The sequence below is a fragment of the Arabidopsis lyrata genome (assembly GCF_000004255.2).
Source record: "Arabidopsis lyrata subsp. lyrata unplaced genomic scaffold ARALYscaffold_6, whole genome shotgun sequence".
NCBI classification, from domain to species: Eukaryota; Viridiplantae; Streptophyta; class Magnoliopsida; order Brassicales; family Brassicaceae; genus Arabidopsis; species Arabidopsis lyrata.
This window is the reverse complement of record NW_003302550.1, coordinates 23,959,208-23,976,413: the sequence shown is the minus strand read 5'-3', so window position 1 is coordinate 23,976,413 and position 17,206 is coordinate 23,959,208. Positions and strand designations below refer to the sequence as shown.

Sequence of the window (17,206 nt, the reverse complement as noted above, 5' to 3'; positions counted from 1 at the left end):
TCATATACACATTTGTTTAAATAAATAAAAAGTGGCTGTAGTATAGCGGTTAGTATCCCACGTTGTGGCCGTGGGGACCTGGGCTCGAATCCCAGCAGCCACACTTATATTTACCTCTTCTTTTTATTTCCAGCAGGGGTATTTTCGACATTACATTAATCACGTGATCATTAATTAGATCTGGACCGTCCATTTCACTCCCCCGCCATTTCTCACTAATATAATTTTCCCGCCTAATCTCATCGTCATCTACAACCCTTTTACCGCCCAATTTCGCAGTCACTGGTTCATTCCTTCCTCTTCCTCTTCGAGTCTCCCTCTCTCTCTCTCTCTCTAAACCCAAATTTTAAACCATGAAAGACTATGATTTCGACGGCGACAAAGGTACTCTTCTCCGTTCTCGATAATCTCTTCCCTCTTTTTTTTTTTTTTTTCTCTGGGTTTTGATTTTCACATTTTTCTTATTGTATAGTGCTTGCCAAGGAATTTCTTGAGAATTTCGCCGACGCTAATGGCAGATCTAAGTACATGGAGATTCTCGTAAGTCTCCTTTCACCAATTTTTTTCTCTTCTAGGGTTTTCGCAAATCTCCCTAATTTTAGGGTTTTTTACTCTATAAATTGAAATTAGTAAACTCAGTTTATGAATTTGTGTAGCAAGAGGTTTCAAATCGTAAGATTCGAGCTATTCAGGTCGATCTTGATGACTTATTCAATGTGAGTTTTTTTTTTTTTTTTCTCACTACTGTTGTTTCTTTCTGGATGTTGCAATTGTAAAAGCCACGCATGTCTTTGATGTTGTTGTGTAGTATAAGGGTGATATTGAGGACTTTCTCGGACGGTTGACTGAAAACACTCGCCGATATGTTTCCATTTTCTCCGCTGCTGTTGACGAGCTGCTACCCGAACCAACAGAAGCATTTCCAGATGATGATCATGATATTCTCATGACTCAGAGAGCAGAGGATGGGACTGATAATGCAGATGTTTCTGATCCGCATCAGCAGATTCCTTCTGAGATTAAAAGATTTTAGTAAGTTTAGATGAATCTTTTTGTTGGATATAATCTTCATTGTTTGTGAATTGCTGCTTGGATCACTCGATTTTGGTTGGATTTTTCTTTCAAAAGTTATCTAATGAATTTGTTTTTATTCAGTGAGGTTTATTTTAAAGCTGCTTCAAAGGGAAGGCCATCTACCATCAGGGAGGTTAAGGCTTCACACATTGGGCAACTTGTTAGGATATCTGGTATTGTGACCCGTTGTTCCGATGTCAAGCCATTGATGGCGGTTGCTGTTTACACATGCGAAGAATGTGGTCATGAAATTTACCAGGTACCTACCTAACTATGTCTGCCAGATTGTAGTTTCTTTTTTTGTTTTGTTAACTACTAACTCTGATTATCTTTCTTTTACATGTCAAATCAGGAAGTTACATCTAGAGTCTTCATGCCTTTGTTTAAGTGCCCCTCCAGCCGTTGTCGTCTTAACAGTAAAGCCGGGAATCCTATTCTTCAGCTCAGAGCTTCAAAGTTTCTTAAGTTTCAGGAGGTTCTGTTCTGGTCAATGAGTGCCATTTATGTGAATGCACTGATATCAATCAAACTAATGTGTAAAACTCAATGTTTTGCAGGCCAAGATGCAAGAGTTGGCTGAACATGTTCCCAAAGGGCATATTCCGAGGTCAATGACTGTTCATCTAAGAGGAGAGTTGACAAGAAAGGTACCGTTTCTTGACCTCGGTCTCATGCTACTATTGGAGTCTACTTTCAGAATCAATAGCTGGGTTCCTTAGGAATAGTCCAATGAGAAGTTATTGTTTGGCTAAAAAGCATATGTTGAGCAGATTTTGATTAAACAAAACACTCTAGCTTAACGGGTTTAACAGCTCCTAATGGAAACTGAGAACTCTGTGCCAAGAATATGAAATCATAAGATGTAGAGTAAATAACTTGTTTAGGAGCAGCTTAGCAATTGAAATTTTTTTATCAGTACCTTCAGCATTCAAGAGGAATTTTTTTCATTGTTGTACTTGGACTAGATATAGTGATCTCAGAGTCATTTACTATAGTAGAATTGTGAATTTCTTACTAAATTTTCTTAAAACATTGTAGGTATCACCAGGTGACGTTGTTGAATTCTCAGGGATTTTTCTTCCCATTCCTTACACTGGGTTTAAGGCACTTCGAGCTGGCTTAGTAGCAGACACCTATCTGGAAGCAACGTCTGTTACTCATTTCAAGAAGAAATATGAGGAGTAAGGCTTTGTTACACCTTAATTATAACGAAATATTCTGATTTTTGTAACCTATTCCATGTTTATTGCATTTGCTTAAGTTACAAAGTAGCTTTGGTGTGTGCACGATATCAGAAAGCATCTCTAAATTTTTTTTTATTACGATCTACAGATATGAGTTTCAGAAAGATGAGGAAGAACAGATTGCACGTTTGGCTGAGGATGGTGACATTTACAATAAGCTGTCGCGATCCCTGGCCCCTGAGATTTATGGACATGAAGACATTAAGAAAGCTTTGCTTCTCCTTCTTGTGGGTGCTCCTCACAGGCAATTAAAGGATGGGATGAAGGTGAACCCTCCTGTCCTCTAATCTATATATGCAAAATCTCCTTGATGTTGCTATCTTTATGATAAAGACTACACTGATTAGAAAGCAGTTGCTTACTTTAGTTCATCTCCGGCTATGTCGTTTTACCTCTTTCCGTCCACTTTCAGTGTCCACAGTCTTCATTCATTGAGTTATGGAGCTTTATTATTTACATTTTGGGTAAACATTTTCAGCCATTCAAGAGCACATTGCACTTGATTGGAACATATTTTATTCGTGAAGACAATTAAAATCAATACATTCCTTAATTATCTTTGCAGATTAGAGGAGATGTGCATATATGTCTGATGGGTGATCCTGGAGTTGCCAAAAGTCAACTTCTCAAGCACATTATAAATGTTGCTCCAAGGGGAGTCTACACAACCGGCAAAGGTAGCAGTGGAGTTGGTCTAACTGCCGCTGTTATGAGAGATCAAGTAACAAATGAGATGGTTTTAGAAGGAGGAGCACTGGTGAGAGATAATGATCTTTCGCTTTGGATATCTTAGAAAATATGATGTATTGTTAAGAGCTATGTAATTTAGAAGATTGATACAATCTCTATCTCAGGTGCTTGCTGACATGGGAATCTGTGCAATTGATGAGTTTGATAAGATGGATGAATCAGATCGTACTGCAATTCATGAAGTAATGGAGCAGCAAACTGTAAGCATTGCAAAAGCTGGGATTACCACGTCTTTGAACGCTCGAACAGCTGTTCTTGCCGCAGCCAATCCAGCCTGGTAAGTGAACTTTTATGATATGATATGAATTAAAAACTTATGAAAGGTATGTGATCATTGCTATCGTTATTGAACTATGTATCTTTGTGTTTATGAAGGGGAAGATATGATTTGCGAAGAACTCCTGCTGAAAACATAAATCTTCCACCAGCCCTTCTTTCAAGATTCGATCTGCTGTGGTTGATCTTAGATCGAGCTGACATGGACAGTGACCTTGAATTGGCAAAGCATGTGCTTCACGTACATCAGACAGAAGAATCTCCTGCGCTTGGTTTCGAGCCGCTGGAACCCAATATTCTCCGGTAAGTTAAATCGCTTTTATAACATTCTTGTTCTGCAGAGTCAGAGACTTTAACATGAGCATCTCTGGTTCTCTTAGTGCATACATTTCAGCTGCGAGGAGACTATCACCATATGTTCCAGCAGAGTTGGAGGAATATATAGCAACAGCTTATTCCAGCATCAGGCAAGAAGAAGCGAAATCAAATACTCCTCATTCTTACACAACAGTGAGGACACTGCTCAGCATTCTGCGCATATCCGCTGTAAGTAGAATTTGTGTAGGAATTGTGGCACAAGTTGAGTAAATAAGTTGGACTATTGAGTGTGAATACTGTTTCCGATTTGTTCTATAGGCATTAGCAAGGTTGAGATTCTCAGAATCAGTGGCACAGAGTGATGTGGATGAGGCGCTTAGACTAATGCAGATGTCGAAAATATCGTTGTATGCGGATGACCGACAGAAAGCAGGACTGGATGCAATATCAGACACATACTCAATCATAAGAGACGAAGCTGCGAGATCAAACAAGACCCATGTGAGCTACGCAAATGCTCTGAACTGGATCTCCAGAAAGGTTAGTTACTTCTTCATCTTCTCATGTTCATGTTCTTTCTGATAATGGATGATCACTGAGACGATTTGTTTTTGGGTGTGAAAACAGGGATACAGTGAGGCTCAGCTAAAGGAGTGTTTGGAGGAATATGCAGCTTTGAATGTTTGGCAGATCGATCCTAACACCTTTGACATCCGTTTTATCTAAATTCCCTCTCTTTTTTACCAAACAAAATCAGTAAAACCACCAAAAAAGAAAAGGAAACCAAGTACGTCTTGTTATGTTATGTGCTTTCTCTGTTATCTTATTAGGTTTCTTAACTTGAAGGCAGTATAAGTGGATTTTGTAGAAGTTATCTTTTAGCTGTTTAAGGATTGCAAAACAAAATTTTCTTTTGTATAATTTTTGGATATTCAGAGGTGACTTGGTCTATGTGATTGTTACTTGAGGTGATACACTGATACTGTAGCATTCATTATCTTTCACTCTTGCAAAGCTGGTATGACATTTTTTTATAGAGAAACTACTTATCTACAATTGAGAAGTTGTTTACTTTGGTTAGATCTTGGTTGGATCAGATTTAGAATTGATGGGCCATATGGTACTTTAAGGCCCATTAAAGCTACTGGGCAAAGCCTCTCACGTCCCATACAAATTCTTCTCTCACTCACTGCATCACACAAGCTGTCGCTGACGGCTAACACGGCTTGATTCATCGATAACACAGAGCTACATTATTTTTACCATGCGTTGTTTCCCGCCAATTCGCAAGTTTCGCCGGCGTATTTCCCGGTGAAAAATTCCCGCGCAATCTCTACACTCCATAATAAGCTTCTCTCATCAATCACACTCTCTCATTCTCTGCGCCGGCTGTTTCACTTCCCTTCTCTCTCTCTCTCTCTCTCTCTCAAACTATCTCTTCGCTTTTTTCCACTCTCCGATGGCTCCGTCACGCCGACAGATCAGCGGAAGATCTCCGTTGGTGAACCAGCAGCGTCAAATCACCTCCTTCTTTGGAAAATCTGCTTCCTCTTCTTCTTCTCCGTCTCCATCACCTTCACCATCTCTCTCCAATAAGAAAACCCCCAAACCTAACCCTAACCCTAATTCTCCGTCTCCGTCACCATCTCCGCCTAAGAAAACCCCTAAATTGAATCCTAACCCTAGTTCTGATCCTCCTGCTCGTAGTCCTAGCCCTGGTCCTGCGACGCCTTCTCCTGTACAGTCCAAGTTTAAGAAGCCCCTTCTCGTCATCGGACAGACACCTTCGCCTCCTCAATCGGCGGTAATTACTTACGGTGACGAGGTGGTGGGGAAGCAAGTTAGGGTTTATTGGCCGTTGGATAAGAAATGGTATGATGGGAGCGTGACGTTTTATGATAAGTGTGAGTGTAAGCATGTGGTTGAGTATGAAGATGGGGAAGAAGAGTCTTTGGATTTAGGGAAGGAGAAGATTGAGTGGGTGGTTGGGGATAAATCAGGAGATAGGTTTAAGCGATTGAGACGAGGCGCTTCGGCTCTCAGAAAAGTTGTGACGGATGATGATGATGATGTGGAGATGGGTAATGTGGAAGAAGAGAAAGGAGATAAAAGTGACGGTGATGATTCTAGCGATGAAGATTGGGGAAAGAATGTGGGGAAGGAGTTATGTGAGAGTGAAGAAGAGGATGTGGAGTTGGTTGATGAGAATGAGATGGATGAAGATGAACTGGTGGAAGAGAAAGATGAAGAAACTCCTAAAGGAAGTAGAGTTTCCAAAACTGACTTTAGAAAGCGGAAGACTAGTGAAGTAACGAAATCAGGTGGTGAGAAGAAAAGCAGGACTGATAAAGACACTATTTTGAAAGGTTTTAAGGCTTCTGTTGTGGAGCCTCCAATGAAGATTGGAGAAGGTAAACCTAAGAGTCTCTTGTTGTAATCATATCATGCTTGTTTTTTACATTTTTGGTTTGTGATATGTGTCTTGCGCTGACTTTGGTAAGATAGTGTTGTTGGTTGCTAAATATTCTTTGTGTCTTACTACAGCTGATAGGGTGGTCAAGAATTTGGAAGATAACATATTGGATGGAGATGCTCTTGCTAGATTTGGTGCTCGTGAATCTGAGAAATTCCGCTTCCTGGGAGTGTAAGTCTTTAACAAATTTGTTTCCATCTGAGAGGCTATTTGCTATGATGGTTAGGAGTCGAAAATGTAGAGAATCTAGCATGTCTCTCTTAACTTCGAGGTTATCTAGATACACCTAAGGGTAATTTGTTAAGCAATATTTTTTCTACTTGCAGGAACATCTCTAATTTTCTTTTAACTTCATGATGTATTAGTAGGGTGATTGATCCCTATTTTAGCTAAGTTTTATTGTGTTTGTTCTTGTTAATTATTTCTGGTGAACAGAGACCGAAGGGATGCTAAAAGGAGACGCTCTACTGATGAGAATTATGATCCAAGGACACTATACCTTCCGCCTGATTTTGTGAAAAAATTAACAGGGGGCCAGGTAAGAAGAGTACATGGAAATCTGGTTCAGGATATTTGGTGAAGCTAATCAACTTTCACTTATTTGATTTTGTGGCCTGTTTTCAGAGACAATGGTGGGAGTTTAAATCAAAGCATATGGACAAAGTTGTATTCTTCAAGGTAGAACGATAATTACTTGTTTAGTTAGAACTTATTTATTGATGGGAGATTCTAGGATAAATGATCTTCTTTTGTGGCAAGCAGATGGGTAAATTCTATGAGCTTTTTGAGATGGATGCACATGTAGGAGCTAAGGAACTGGATATACAGTACATGAAGGTAACTGTCTGTTAACTCAAAACTAGTTGACGCATTTGAATATATCTGTTAAAAATGTCCAAAACCCAAAGATTTGACATCAAAATATGCTACAAGGGTTCTTTTCATTGGTGTTACATTACAAATTTCTTCTGTATTGTTTCTAATGTTTCTCTCTTTGCAAGCACCTGACAATATGCGTTTATTTTCTAGGGAGAACAACCTCATTGTGGATTTCCGGAGAAGAATTTCTCTGTAAACATTGAGAAATTAGTTAGAAAGGTTCGTTTCCAGAAATATAGCAACTCCAGTTCAAGCTTGATCTATTTCTTGTTACGTGTAGAGAAATTACATTCATGGGCAGATGTTGTACGGTAGAAATAAAGTTGATTGAATTGAATGGAACAGGGCTATCGGGTTTTAGTTGTGGAGCAAACAGAAACACCTGATCAGCTGGAGCAACGCCGGAAAGAGACAGGCTCCAAGGATAAAGTATGTATGAATCTAATTTAGTAGGCATCATCAGTTTCAAGTCAATTAATTTTGTTGCTCTTAAAACTAAAATCTGATGGCCTATGTAGAAAAATTATGATAGGGAGGACTCCTAGTGACACCACTCCGGTTTTTATAGGTTGTGAAGCGCGAAATATGTGCAGTTGTTACGAAAGGAACGCTGACAGATGGGGAGATGCTATTAACTAATCCGGATGCATCTTATATAATGGCCTTGACTGAAGGAGGAGAATGTTTAACTGATCAGACAGCAGAGCACAATTTTGGTGTCTGTTTGGTTGATGTTGCGACAAAGAAGATAATGCTGGGCCAGGTGAGTTCTAGTTGTTGAATTTTGGGGCCTGGTTGCACTTAGCATACGTAACATTTGTAGGTGGATATTGATGGCATTTTTTTTACCATTCCTACCAGTTCAAGGATGATCAAGACTGCAGTGCATTATCTTGCCTGCTATCTGAGATGAGGCCGGTGGAAATTATTAAACCAGCTAAGGTGTTGAGTTCTGCAACAGAGAGAACAATAGTTAGACAAACCAGAAATCCCTTAGTAAATAATCTGGTCCCATTTTCTGAATTTTGGGATTCAGAGAAGACCATACATGAAGTTGGAATTTTCTACAAGCGAATCAGTTGTCAACCGTCTTCTGCTTATTCTAGTGAAGGAAAGATTCCAGGTGATGGTTCAAGCTTCCTTCCAAAAATATTGTCTGAATTAGCAACTGAAGATAAAAATGGTAGCCTAGCGCTCTCTGCTCTTGGTGGTGCCATTTACTACCTGCGACAAGCATTCTTGGACGAGAGTCTGCTTAGATTTGCCAAGTTTGAATCCCTGCCTTGCTGTGATTTCAGCAACGTTAATGAGAAACAGCACATGGTTCTTGATGCTGCTGCTCTTGAAAACCTTGAAATATTTGAAAACAGTAGAAATGGAGGCTATTCGGGGTAAAGTTTCTCAATTATACTATATATTATTAAACATAATTGATGTGTTCTAAATCTAGAGTGTTGTCTTTTGAAGAACGCTGTATGCTCAACTGAATCAATGTGTCACTGCATCTGGGAAACGGTTACTTAAAACATGGCTGGCGAGACCTTTATATAATCCGGAACTGATCAAGGAACGACAAGATGCTGTAGCAATTCTGCGGGTGAGTCCTTCAACAAGTTGTTTGACTTCATATGCTGCTGACATGTGTATGGGTTACAAGCAAAGGGATGCATTTCTCTGTTTCCCAACTAGACAATAACTTGTCATGTTGGTTTTCCATTTGATCCTTTTTCATTTCTGTTTCGCAATCCATGAATCTCTCCTCAGAATTACACTATTTCCCCATTATGGGTGTTCAAGATCATTTTTGCCACTGTTCACTGGCAAAGATGATGTTCTCCTATGCTTTCAACTAACCATCTATTTCTAGAACTTATTCCCTTATATTATGAAGCTTACTCTGCTTCTTCAGCATGCAATGTCAAGGCTTTCGTTTACACTATCCATCTGACAACTCTATGTATTATGGTACTGTCCCTACCTTCAGGGTGAAAATCTTCCGTACTCACTGGAGTTTCGGAAGGCGTTGTCCAGACTTCCGGACATGGAACGGTTGATTGCACGTATGTTTTCTAGCATGTAAGGGATTAGCTGTATTGGGAGATGTTAATTCTTACATTATATGTTTATACCAAAGGCGTACTAAACATATTTGTTAAAAACTCATTGTGTTATATGTTATAGTGAAGCTAGTGGAAGAAATGGCGATAAAGTGGTGTTATATGAAGATACGGCAAAGAAGGAGGTACAAGAATTCATATCAACTCTACGTGGTTGTGAAACAATGGCAGAAGCATGCTCTTCTCTCCGTGCTATCTTGAAGCACGATAAATCCAGGCGGCTGCTTCATTTACTATCTCCTGGTATCATCAGTTTGCTTCATAGTCACATTCTTAGACTGGCAAATTGCACAGCATCTAATATCATTTCTATGTCAGGTCAAATTCTTCCGAACATATCTTCCTCCATTAAGTATTTCAAGGATGCTTTTGACTGGGTAGAAGCTCACAATTCTGGTCGTGTAATACCCCATGAAGGAGCTGATGAAGAGTTTGATTGTGCCTGCAAAACAGTAGAAGAATTTGAGTCCAATTTGAAAAAACATCTGAAAGAGCAACGGAAATTACTCGGAGATCCATCTGTGAGAATTACTTCACTATTTGTTTTGGCTCCTTAAATGGCTAATCAACTGAGGGTTTTCTGATCAGATCTTTGATGATTATTTGTCTTCTTATCCAGATAAACTATGTTACTGTTGGAAAAGATGAATACCTCTTGGAAGTTCCTGAAATTTTAAGTGGGAGTGTTCCTCATGATTATGAATTATGCTCATCGAAAAAGGTAAAATTTGTACCAAGTTTCACATTCTAAAGAAATTGGCATTTCACTTTCATCTCAACAAGTCAATATAATGGTTTTAGGTGAGTATTTATGCCTCACGTATCATGATTGTGCCCTCGCTGTTAGGACGATATGTAGTCTTCTCGTAATTGCTGATATATTGACTATATAGAGACCCTAAATTTAAACAAGAGATTTCTTACTGTTTACTCTCTTTCAGGGTGTCTCTCGATATTGGACTCCTACCATAAAGAAATTATTAAAAGAGCTGTCACAAGCAAAATCTGAAAAAGAGTCGGCTCTGAAGAGCATTTCACAGAGATTGATTGGACGTTTCTGTGAGCATCAAGAAAAATGGAGACAATTGGTTTCTGCAACAGCTGGTATGGACATGTTCATGTTTTATAATTTTTGGTTTAAGAAATTGTCATTATCTTCATCCAGAATATGTATTTTTCTTATTCATTTCCTGCTAATTACTGTCACCCAGTGTTAGCTTTGTGGGTCATCCCTTGGACCCTTTTCGTTGTGACCATTTGTCGAGCTAGTTAGAATTGAGTTTGATTCCACACTATATAGATTGAGTAAGTAGTAAGGCATGAAGAAGAAAATGAATCTTAGGCAGACTTATAGTTCAATTACACAGCAAGAGATTTCTTGGGTGGAAGATTGTTTTATAGAATTAGGCATGCAAACAAAGAGTGCACTTAGACGTTTATGTGGATACATTGTTGACATGAATTCATTCTATTGCAGAGCTGGACGTGTTGATCAGCCTCGCTTTTGCAAGTGATTCTTATGAAGGAGTAAGATGCCGCCCAGTAATATCAGGTTCTACATCTGATGATGTTCCACACTTGTCTGCCACTGGTCTAGGGCATCCAGTTCTAAGGGGTGATACTCTAGGCAGAGGTTCTTTTGTACCAAATAATGTAAAGATAGGTGGTTCTGAGAAAGCCAGTTTCATCCTCCTCACAGGCCCTAATATGGGTGGAAAATCAACCCTACTTCGCCAAGTTTGCTTGGCTGTAATCTTGGCTCAAGTAAGCTATCATTTTTAAAAACTTTGAAGGCAATGGACCTTGACCCATTTAATGTTAATGAAAGAGACTCAAGCAATGATGATCTTTTCACAGATTGGAGCAGATGTCCCAGCAGAAACCTTTGAGGTTTCGCCTGTTGACAGAATTTGTGTCCGGATGGGTGCAAAAGATCATATTATGGCAGGACAAAGCACGTTCTTAACAGAACTTTCAGAAACTGCGGTAATGTTGGTAAGTAATGTTCATACTGTTTGTCAAATTTATTACATGAAACTTTCTAAGATTAATGTGGAACTTACCACAGTGGTTACCCTTTTAAATGTTGGTCACATTATTTTGTTAAACTATGCAAATTACCAACAAACACATTGATAGAAAGTTGGAATATTATAATACGCAGACATCAGCTACCCGAAACTCTTTGGTGGTACTAGATGAGCTTGGACGAGGAACAGCCACATCAGATGGACAAGCCATTGCGTATGTTTTATCATATTATTGTGTATCTTGTTGTTGGGATTTACTGTTATTGTTCAGTTTATTTACAATATTTTAACTATTTACAGGGAATCTGTACTTGAGCACTTCATAGACAAGGTGCAGTGTAGAGGATTGTTCTCTACTCATTATCATCGTCTATCTGTGGATTATCAAACCAATCCAAAGGTATTGTGAAAAGTGTCTGCTTCAGTTTCTGCGTTTGAAAGACTTGAGACTATCATCAATCATCTGATTATTTGTGTACAGTCTGAAACTTCTCAAAAACCGACCGGTCTTGATATTTTTGGATAGGTCTCACTTTGCCATATGGCATGTCAAGTAGGAGAAGGAATTGGTGGAGTAGAAGAAGTTACATTTCTCTATAGACTGACGCCTGGTGCATGTCCTAAAAGCTATGGAGTTAACGTTGCTCGGCTAGCTGGTAAGAACATCGAATTCACTACTACTCCATTGCCTCTCTACTCACTTAAACAGAAGCAGTCACTCATCATATTGTTTTGGTTTAATCTCCATAGGTCTTCCAGATTACGTACTTCAGAGAGCGGTGATAAAATCCCAAGAATTTGAGGCCTTGTATGGTAAAAAACAGAGAACAACTGATCATAAAATGGCAGCAATGATAAAGCAGATCATCAGCAGTGTTGCATCAGATTCTGATTACTCAGCTTCAAAAGACTCATTGTCTGAGCTACACTCCATGGCCAATACATTTCTCCGGTTAACCAACTGATTTAACTGCTCCATGCCTTTCCGGTTTGTCCTTCTTCCTGTAATCCATGAGCTTTCCTCGTGTCAAATACTAAAACCCGAGGCAGCCTCAAATTAAACTCCGAGTAGACTCAGTTTTGAAGGTGTGGGTTTTAGCTTCAGAGTCTTTTGTGAAGTTTTGGGGGTTTTTAATACTCTGTGATCGGTAAAGCAGGATCGGTCAATTTTGTGAATATATTGTTGAGTACTCGCAGATTCTGTTTCTCTTAAATTGGTCAAAAGCAAGTAGGCATTAAAATTATTTTCTTTTAAGAAAATTATCACAAGCAGCAAAATAGTGAAAATTTAGACAATTGACAAAGAAATTACTCTTATTTATACTTTTTTGTTTTTTTTTTATGATAATATTTTTATTAGAAAATTATTAAAACAGGGTGACAATTTGATAAGATGGAAGACAATCAAACGCGAATAGAGAAAACTGGATTTTTATTGAGTAAATTTACGTTTATTTTATTTTACTTTGTGAGTAATGACCATGAGCATCAAATAGATGCATTTCGTTCAAAAAAGAAAAGATTAGAAAGAACAATTTTTGTAAAGTTCGTTAAGCCAAATGTTGTTGTTGCTCTTCTTCTTCTTCTTCCAAGTCATCGTCGTCGTCAGAGCTCAACGTATCTTCTTCAGATTCCTATATTTCAAAAGTCAAACATCACCAAAAAGTCAACAAAATAGAGAGAAAGTTGAAACTCACATTTGGCATTAAATGATGATATATATAGCGTTTTTGGACTTTGTGACTATTCAAAAAGTCAAATTTCGATTATAAAGAGATTTCTCCCATGATCGCATATCCTCAAAACGTGGTACCTACATTCGTACTCGCATGCGTGAATGTTAATATTCACATCTCACATGCATTTTATTTCGGAAATACTATATATTATGTTCAATCATGTACAGTACTAATATACATGCATATTTCTTATAGTATATAATAGTCCTGTAAAAAAAAAAATGTATATATATGAGTTTATGAAATTTAAGAAAGTTGGGGAACTTACAAGATACTGAAGACGACGGAGAGTTTTCTGAATAGTTGAGATTGTTCGAATTATAATGAACATTGGCAATAAAATCCCTATGGCCTTTAATGTTAGTACCTGCAATCATCCACCCAATTCTTATTAATTATTTACATGTAAAACAAACGTTGAAACAAATTTAAGGATCATTTTTGTATTATTCTGATTTTAATTGATTCATTGATTTTACCGTAAATACAGAGAATGGATATTCTTCGGTTCCATAAGTCACATCGAATGTGTGTTTCATCAGCAAAAATACTGAAAGCTGCAAAAAAATCATGTTTACATTATTATTATTATTTCTCACGAAATTAGTCTTATGATTCGACCCCCAAAAGAATCAAGTTACCAAAACAAAAACCACTCCCTCCGTTTAAAATAGATGTCGTTTTAGGATTCTAATGTAAACTTTTGATATAAGAGTATCGAATTTGCCTTTACGATAAAATATATGAAGTCACAAATGATACACAACCGGATGGTAGAATGAGATATGAACCAATACAGATTTGGTAAAGGGTAAAGAAAATATATTGGTAGGAGTTGTGTCTTAGGTGAGACAAGATTTGTATATTGTAAATATGGCTAAAACTCAAATTCTTGGCCAACCACCAACTTACCCAACCTATATATATATGTGCATTTTTTTTTTGCAACAACATTTCCAACCATTAAATATAAAAAAAATATCCCAATTTTGATATAAACTCAAAAACATGACCAAATTCTTTTCAAAAAGTTTAGAGGAGAAATAGCATAGTTCTTCATACTAAATGGTAAAAGAACATGGAAAATAGTGACAAAGTTTCATAACGGTAACATGTACATTTCTTTTAAAAATATGTTAGAAAAAGTTCTTTTTCATGGTGGGAAAAGAAACACTAAAATATGCACACAGAAACAAAAAGATATTCACATTTATAGGCTTTGCCACATAACTACGAAATAGATTTGGCCAAAAAAAAAGCTATGAAACAGTAAGTAGTGGTTGCCATATCTATTTCAGAGCTCCCCTAAACTCTGGACTTTTCCCCATCTCTCATCATTTGTTTTAACTAATTTATTATTAGTAGTAGTAATCACTTTCTATCCAAAACTAAATTGATAAAAAATAGTACTTGGAAAGAAAATGATCAAAAAGAGAGAATCAGAGAACTTACAATAAAAGTTAATGATCTGCAAAACGAAGCTCCTCTATTAGCAACAGAATTACACTGAGATAAATCTGATTCAGCTATAGTCACTAATCTTCTACTTCTTCTTCGTCCATTTACTCTGTTCCATTAAACAAAAAAAGTGCAATATTTGATATCATTATTATTATTAGTTGTTGAATATGAGTAATAAACTATGCATAATTATTCTCCATATGCGTAAGCAAAGGAAAGAATCAGGAAACCACGTCAATGGGGTCAATTATTTGCATAACTAAATCTATTTAATTTATTTTTTCCTTCTTCTTAACAAATATTTTACCTGATTGTGACTTCTTCTTCAATGAATTTAGATTGTTTTGAAACTGCTGTATATCCATCTCTATACACCTGCATGGTTTTTTTTAAAAAAATATTTTATCATTATTACTCAATTTCTCAAATAGAAACTCAAGTTTAAACAATAGCATTCGTCCTGCTAATTTTATTGGGTCCCATGAAAAAAATGAAACCCAATTATCATTTTTGGTTTCCAGCTTTAACTTTTAAATTCACTGAATTCAGAAAGAAAAAATAATAAACAAAAAAGAGCCGTAAGTTCACAAGTGATTGCGACAATCAAAACCTTATATTTTTTTCCCTAAATTATCATTATCGATATGAAAATAATTTGACGACAAAAAACCAACAAGGAACAAACAGTGACGCATTAAGCAATTCAAGAAATTAAAGAATTTGGAGACAAAAGAAAATATTAATTATCTGAATACAGCGAAGCGCACATCACACAAAAAAAATCAAATAACATAAAACTTTTGTTTTCGAAACCAAAAATTAAAAAAAAATGATCGGAAAATTGATAATCAAGAAGCAAAAAATACCTGAAGACAGATTTCACAAGTTGTGTTTCCTTTTTCATCACACCAACGTTGTATGCAATTTCTGTGTGCGAACTGATCAAACAAAAACAAAACAAAACTCTATTAGTTTCATATTTTGAGAATTAAAGTTTTTTTTTTCTTGTTTGGTTCTTTTACCTTAACGGTGCCTGAACAAGCACAGGGAACTTCGAAGAAACTTTCTTCTTCTTCTTCATGGCAAATTCTGCAACGCGAGATTCTCACTTTCGAATTCGTATCGTTGATGAACAAAATCACATCTCCCATCTCTCTCTTTATTGATCCGTTGATGATTTGGAAAGTTCTTGGTGGCTCTTTTTTTTTTTGGAAAACTTTGCTCTGTTTCTTGAATAAAAAAAAAACTTTGCTTTTGAGAAAAAAAAAAGCTTTGCTCTGTTTTGTTGTTATCTTCTGAAGAAAGAGCTTTTGGCAGAGAGAGTCTCAAACTTTTATACACAGAATGTAAGCAAATTCTCGATTTTACCCTTACTTATGTCTCTATTATTCAAATTCCAATAAAAGTTTCGTCTAATTCCAATAAAAACATTTCCCCTAGCTATTAACATGTGTTTTCTACTTCTTCTAGCTAATTACATATATATAGTACTCCCTCTGTTCCTAATTGTTTGATGTTTTGAGGTTTTCACACATATTAAGAATTTAATCATTGTTTAATCATTTGAACATTAATTTTGATATTACATATTTTAAAATAAATATCAACCAATAGTATTCTAAAAAAGTTAATTATTTTCAATCATTACGCTTTGAAGTTTACGATTTATTAATATAAATCAATAAAAATAAAGAAAAAATCTAGAAAATCAATCTTTGTGAGACAAATAACAAAAGCTAGAACATCAATCTTTTAGGAACGGAGGGAGTAATATTTTATTTTGTTTAATCCGTTACATCGTTATGTGATAGTTTAACTTAATTTGACACATCACAATCTACTTGGTTTACAAAATGGAAATATCTCAAACAAATTATAAAGGATGACGAAGATATAATCCGAAATATATATGCTGATGAACTTGATTTCAAAATAAATGAATAAATAATTACAAAGAAAATTCAAATACATTGCAGCAACTGTGAATGAATCTTTGACAACAACAATCCGAAAGATCAATTCAACAACATTTGCTTAAAATCTCAATTAACCCTTTTTTACTGGTTTTTCGTTCAATTTATTTTATTTTTATTTGGAGTTGATAGAGATTTAAAAAGTACTATTTGTTGGTGTCGGATCCCGCACCAGAAGTCCGAGACCAACCAAAGATTGCCACGTAGTCAAGATGATGGCCCATAAAGGACAAAGCCCATTGAACTCATGAGCCGAAGGAACGGTCGAAGTGGTTGTCACCACTTCGAGAGTTCGAAGTGGCTGCACTGTGACACGAGTTCGATGTAGAAGACACGGGTAAGTCGGTTCAAGGACACTTGGGCCAGAAAGGACGAGGCCCATGAAGATCAGAGTCAACTCAAATTCAAACGTTGAGCATTAAAGGCGAAGAATCAAAACGGACACATTTAAGAGGGAATAATTGTACTTAATTATTCATTTTAATGTCGATTCTCTATGTATAAATATAAAGGCCAGTCGCCGTGTAAGGGGGATCTTCCTCTCAAGAAAGAAATACTATAGCAATTTTCGTAGCAATTTAGAAGTTTTTACATATTCATTTTTGTCCCTCAAGAATAATCTTTCCAACTTAATAAAATACTTGAGTGTGTGAATCCGACTTCCACATTTTGGCGCCGCCTGTGGGGAAGATAGGATTCTTGAGTGGTCAGATTTTTCTTTATTACACTTCCGAGATAAGCAACAATGTCCGGAGGAGACACCGTTGAGACATCATTGGCTGAAACCCTCAAAGCTATGCAGCAAACCATGTCGGACATATCACAAAAGTTCTCGGATGTGGAAAAGGCCGTCGATACATTGCAAACATCCT

The 17,206-nt window shown here is 36.9% G+C and overlaps 3 protein-coding genes and 1 non-coding gene across 4 annotated transcripts; 3 read left to right on the top strand and 1 right to left on the bottom strand.

Annotated features, from left to right (window-relative positions):
* Window positions 1–31: 31 nt before the first annotated feature.
* Window positions 32–103, top strand: TRNAH-GUG. Its single transcript has one exon. It is a non-coding gene; the product is annotated as a tRNA-His (tRNA).
* LOC9311010 (DNA replication licensing factor MCM7) lies at window positions 32–4,638 on the top strand. Its single transcript, XM_002874897.2, has 15 exons — window positions 32–384; window positions 473–540; window positions 657–716; window positions 809–1,032; window positions 1,156–1,333; window positions 1,427–1,549; window positions 1,632–1,721; window positions 2,113–2,255; window positions 2,407–2,584; window positions 2,884–3,075; window positions 3,173–3,345; window positions 3,444–3,647; window positions 3,725–3,890; window positions 3,981–4,202; window positions 4,290–4,638. Exons 1-15 carry the CDS (start codon window positions 354–356, stop codon window positions 4,386–4,388), a joined length of 2,151 nt encoding a protein of 716 aa, XP_002874943.1. The 5' UTR covers window positions 32–353; the 3' UTR covers window positions 4,389–4,638.
* A 227-nt stretch (window positions 4,639–4,865) lies between these two features.
* Window positions 4,866–12,416, top strand: LOC9308928 (DNA mismatch repair protein MSH6). The gene is made up of 21 exons (XM_002874896.2): window positions 4,866–6,073; window positions 6,207–6,306; window positions 6,571–6,673; window positions 6,760–6,813; window positions 6,898–6,972; window positions 7,165–7,233; window positions 7,360–7,443; window positions 7,583–7,777; window positions 7,876–8,405; window positions 8,482–8,611; window positions 8,999–9,090; window positions 9,196–9,374; window positions 9,450–9,652; window positions 9,751–9,852; window positions 10,073–10,235; window positions 10,609–10,895; window positions 10,989–11,126; window positions 11,296–11,375; window positions 11,462–11,561; window positions 11,688–11,817; window positions 11,912–12,416. Exons 1-21 carry the CDS (start codon window positions 5,122–5,124, stop codon window positions 12,124–12,126), a joined length of 3,981 nt encoding a protein of 1,326 aa, XP_002874942.1. The 5' UTR covers window positions 4,866–5,121; the 3' UTR covers window positions 12,127–12,416.
* A 153-nt stretch (window positions 12,417–12,569) lies between these two features.
* On the bottom strand, window positions 12,570–15,633 carry LOC9311009 (E3 ubiquitin-protein ligase MARCH4). The gene is made up of 7 exons (XM_021023815.1): window positions 15,384–15,633; window positions 15,228–15,299; window positions 14,669–14,736; window positions 14,353–14,467; window positions 13,380–13,457; window positions 13,169–13,267; window positions 12,570–12,795 (listed from the first exon to the last, which is right to left on the bottom strand). The coding sequence occupies exons 1-7, from the start codon at window positions 15,510–15,512 to the stop codon at window positions 12,712–12,714; spliced, it is 645 nt and encodes a 214-aa protein (XP_020879474.1). The 5' UTR covers window positions 15,513–15,633; the 3' UTR covers window positions 12,570–12,711.
* Window positions 15,634–17,206: the final 1,573 nt, after the last annotated feature.

What these genes read in the sequence shown, in the direction of transcription:
- LOC9311010 (XM_002874897.2), top strand. Translation starts at nt 354, where the DNA reads ATGAAAGACTATGATTTCGACGGCGACAAAG. An exon ending in ATCTTGATGACTTATTCAAT is followed by an intron (nt 717 to 808) that starts GTGAGTTTTTTT and finishes GTTGTTGTGTAG; the next exon opens with TATAAGGGTGATATTGAGGA. An exon ending in GTGGTCATGAAATTTACCAG is followed by an intron (nt 1,334 to 1,426) that starts GTACCTACCTAA and finishes ATGTCAAATCAG; the next exon opens with GAAGTTACATCTAGAGTCTT.
- LOC9308928 (XM_002874896.2), top strand. Translation starts at nt 5,122, where the DNA reads ATGGCTCCGTCACGCCGACAGATCAGCGGAAGATCTCCGTTGGTGAAC. An exon ending in TCCAATGAAGATTGGAGAAG is followed by an intron (nt 6,074 to 6,206) that starts GTAAACCTAAGA and finishes GTCTTACTACAG; the next exon opens with CTGATAGGGTGGTCAAGAAT. An exon ending in CAGAAACTGCGGTAATGTTG is followed by an intron (nt 11,127 to 11,295) that starts GTAAGTAATGTT and finishes TATAATACGCAG; the next exon opens with ACATCAGCTACCCGAAACTC.
- LOC9311009 (XM_021023815.1), bottom strand. Translation starts at nt 15,512, where the DNA reads ATGGGAGATGTGATTTTGTTCATCAACGATACGAATTCGAAAGTGAGA. An exon ending in CTTGTTCAGGCACCGTTAAG is followed by an intron (nt 15,300 to 15,383) that starts GTAAAAGAACCA and finishes TTGTTTGATCAG; the next exon opens with TTCGCACACAGAAATTGCAT. An exon ending in GCAGATCATTAACTTTTATT is followed by an intron (nt 13,458 to 14,352) that starts GTAAGTTCTCTG and finishes ATTTTTTTGCAG; the next exon opens with CTTTCAGTATTTTTGCTGAT.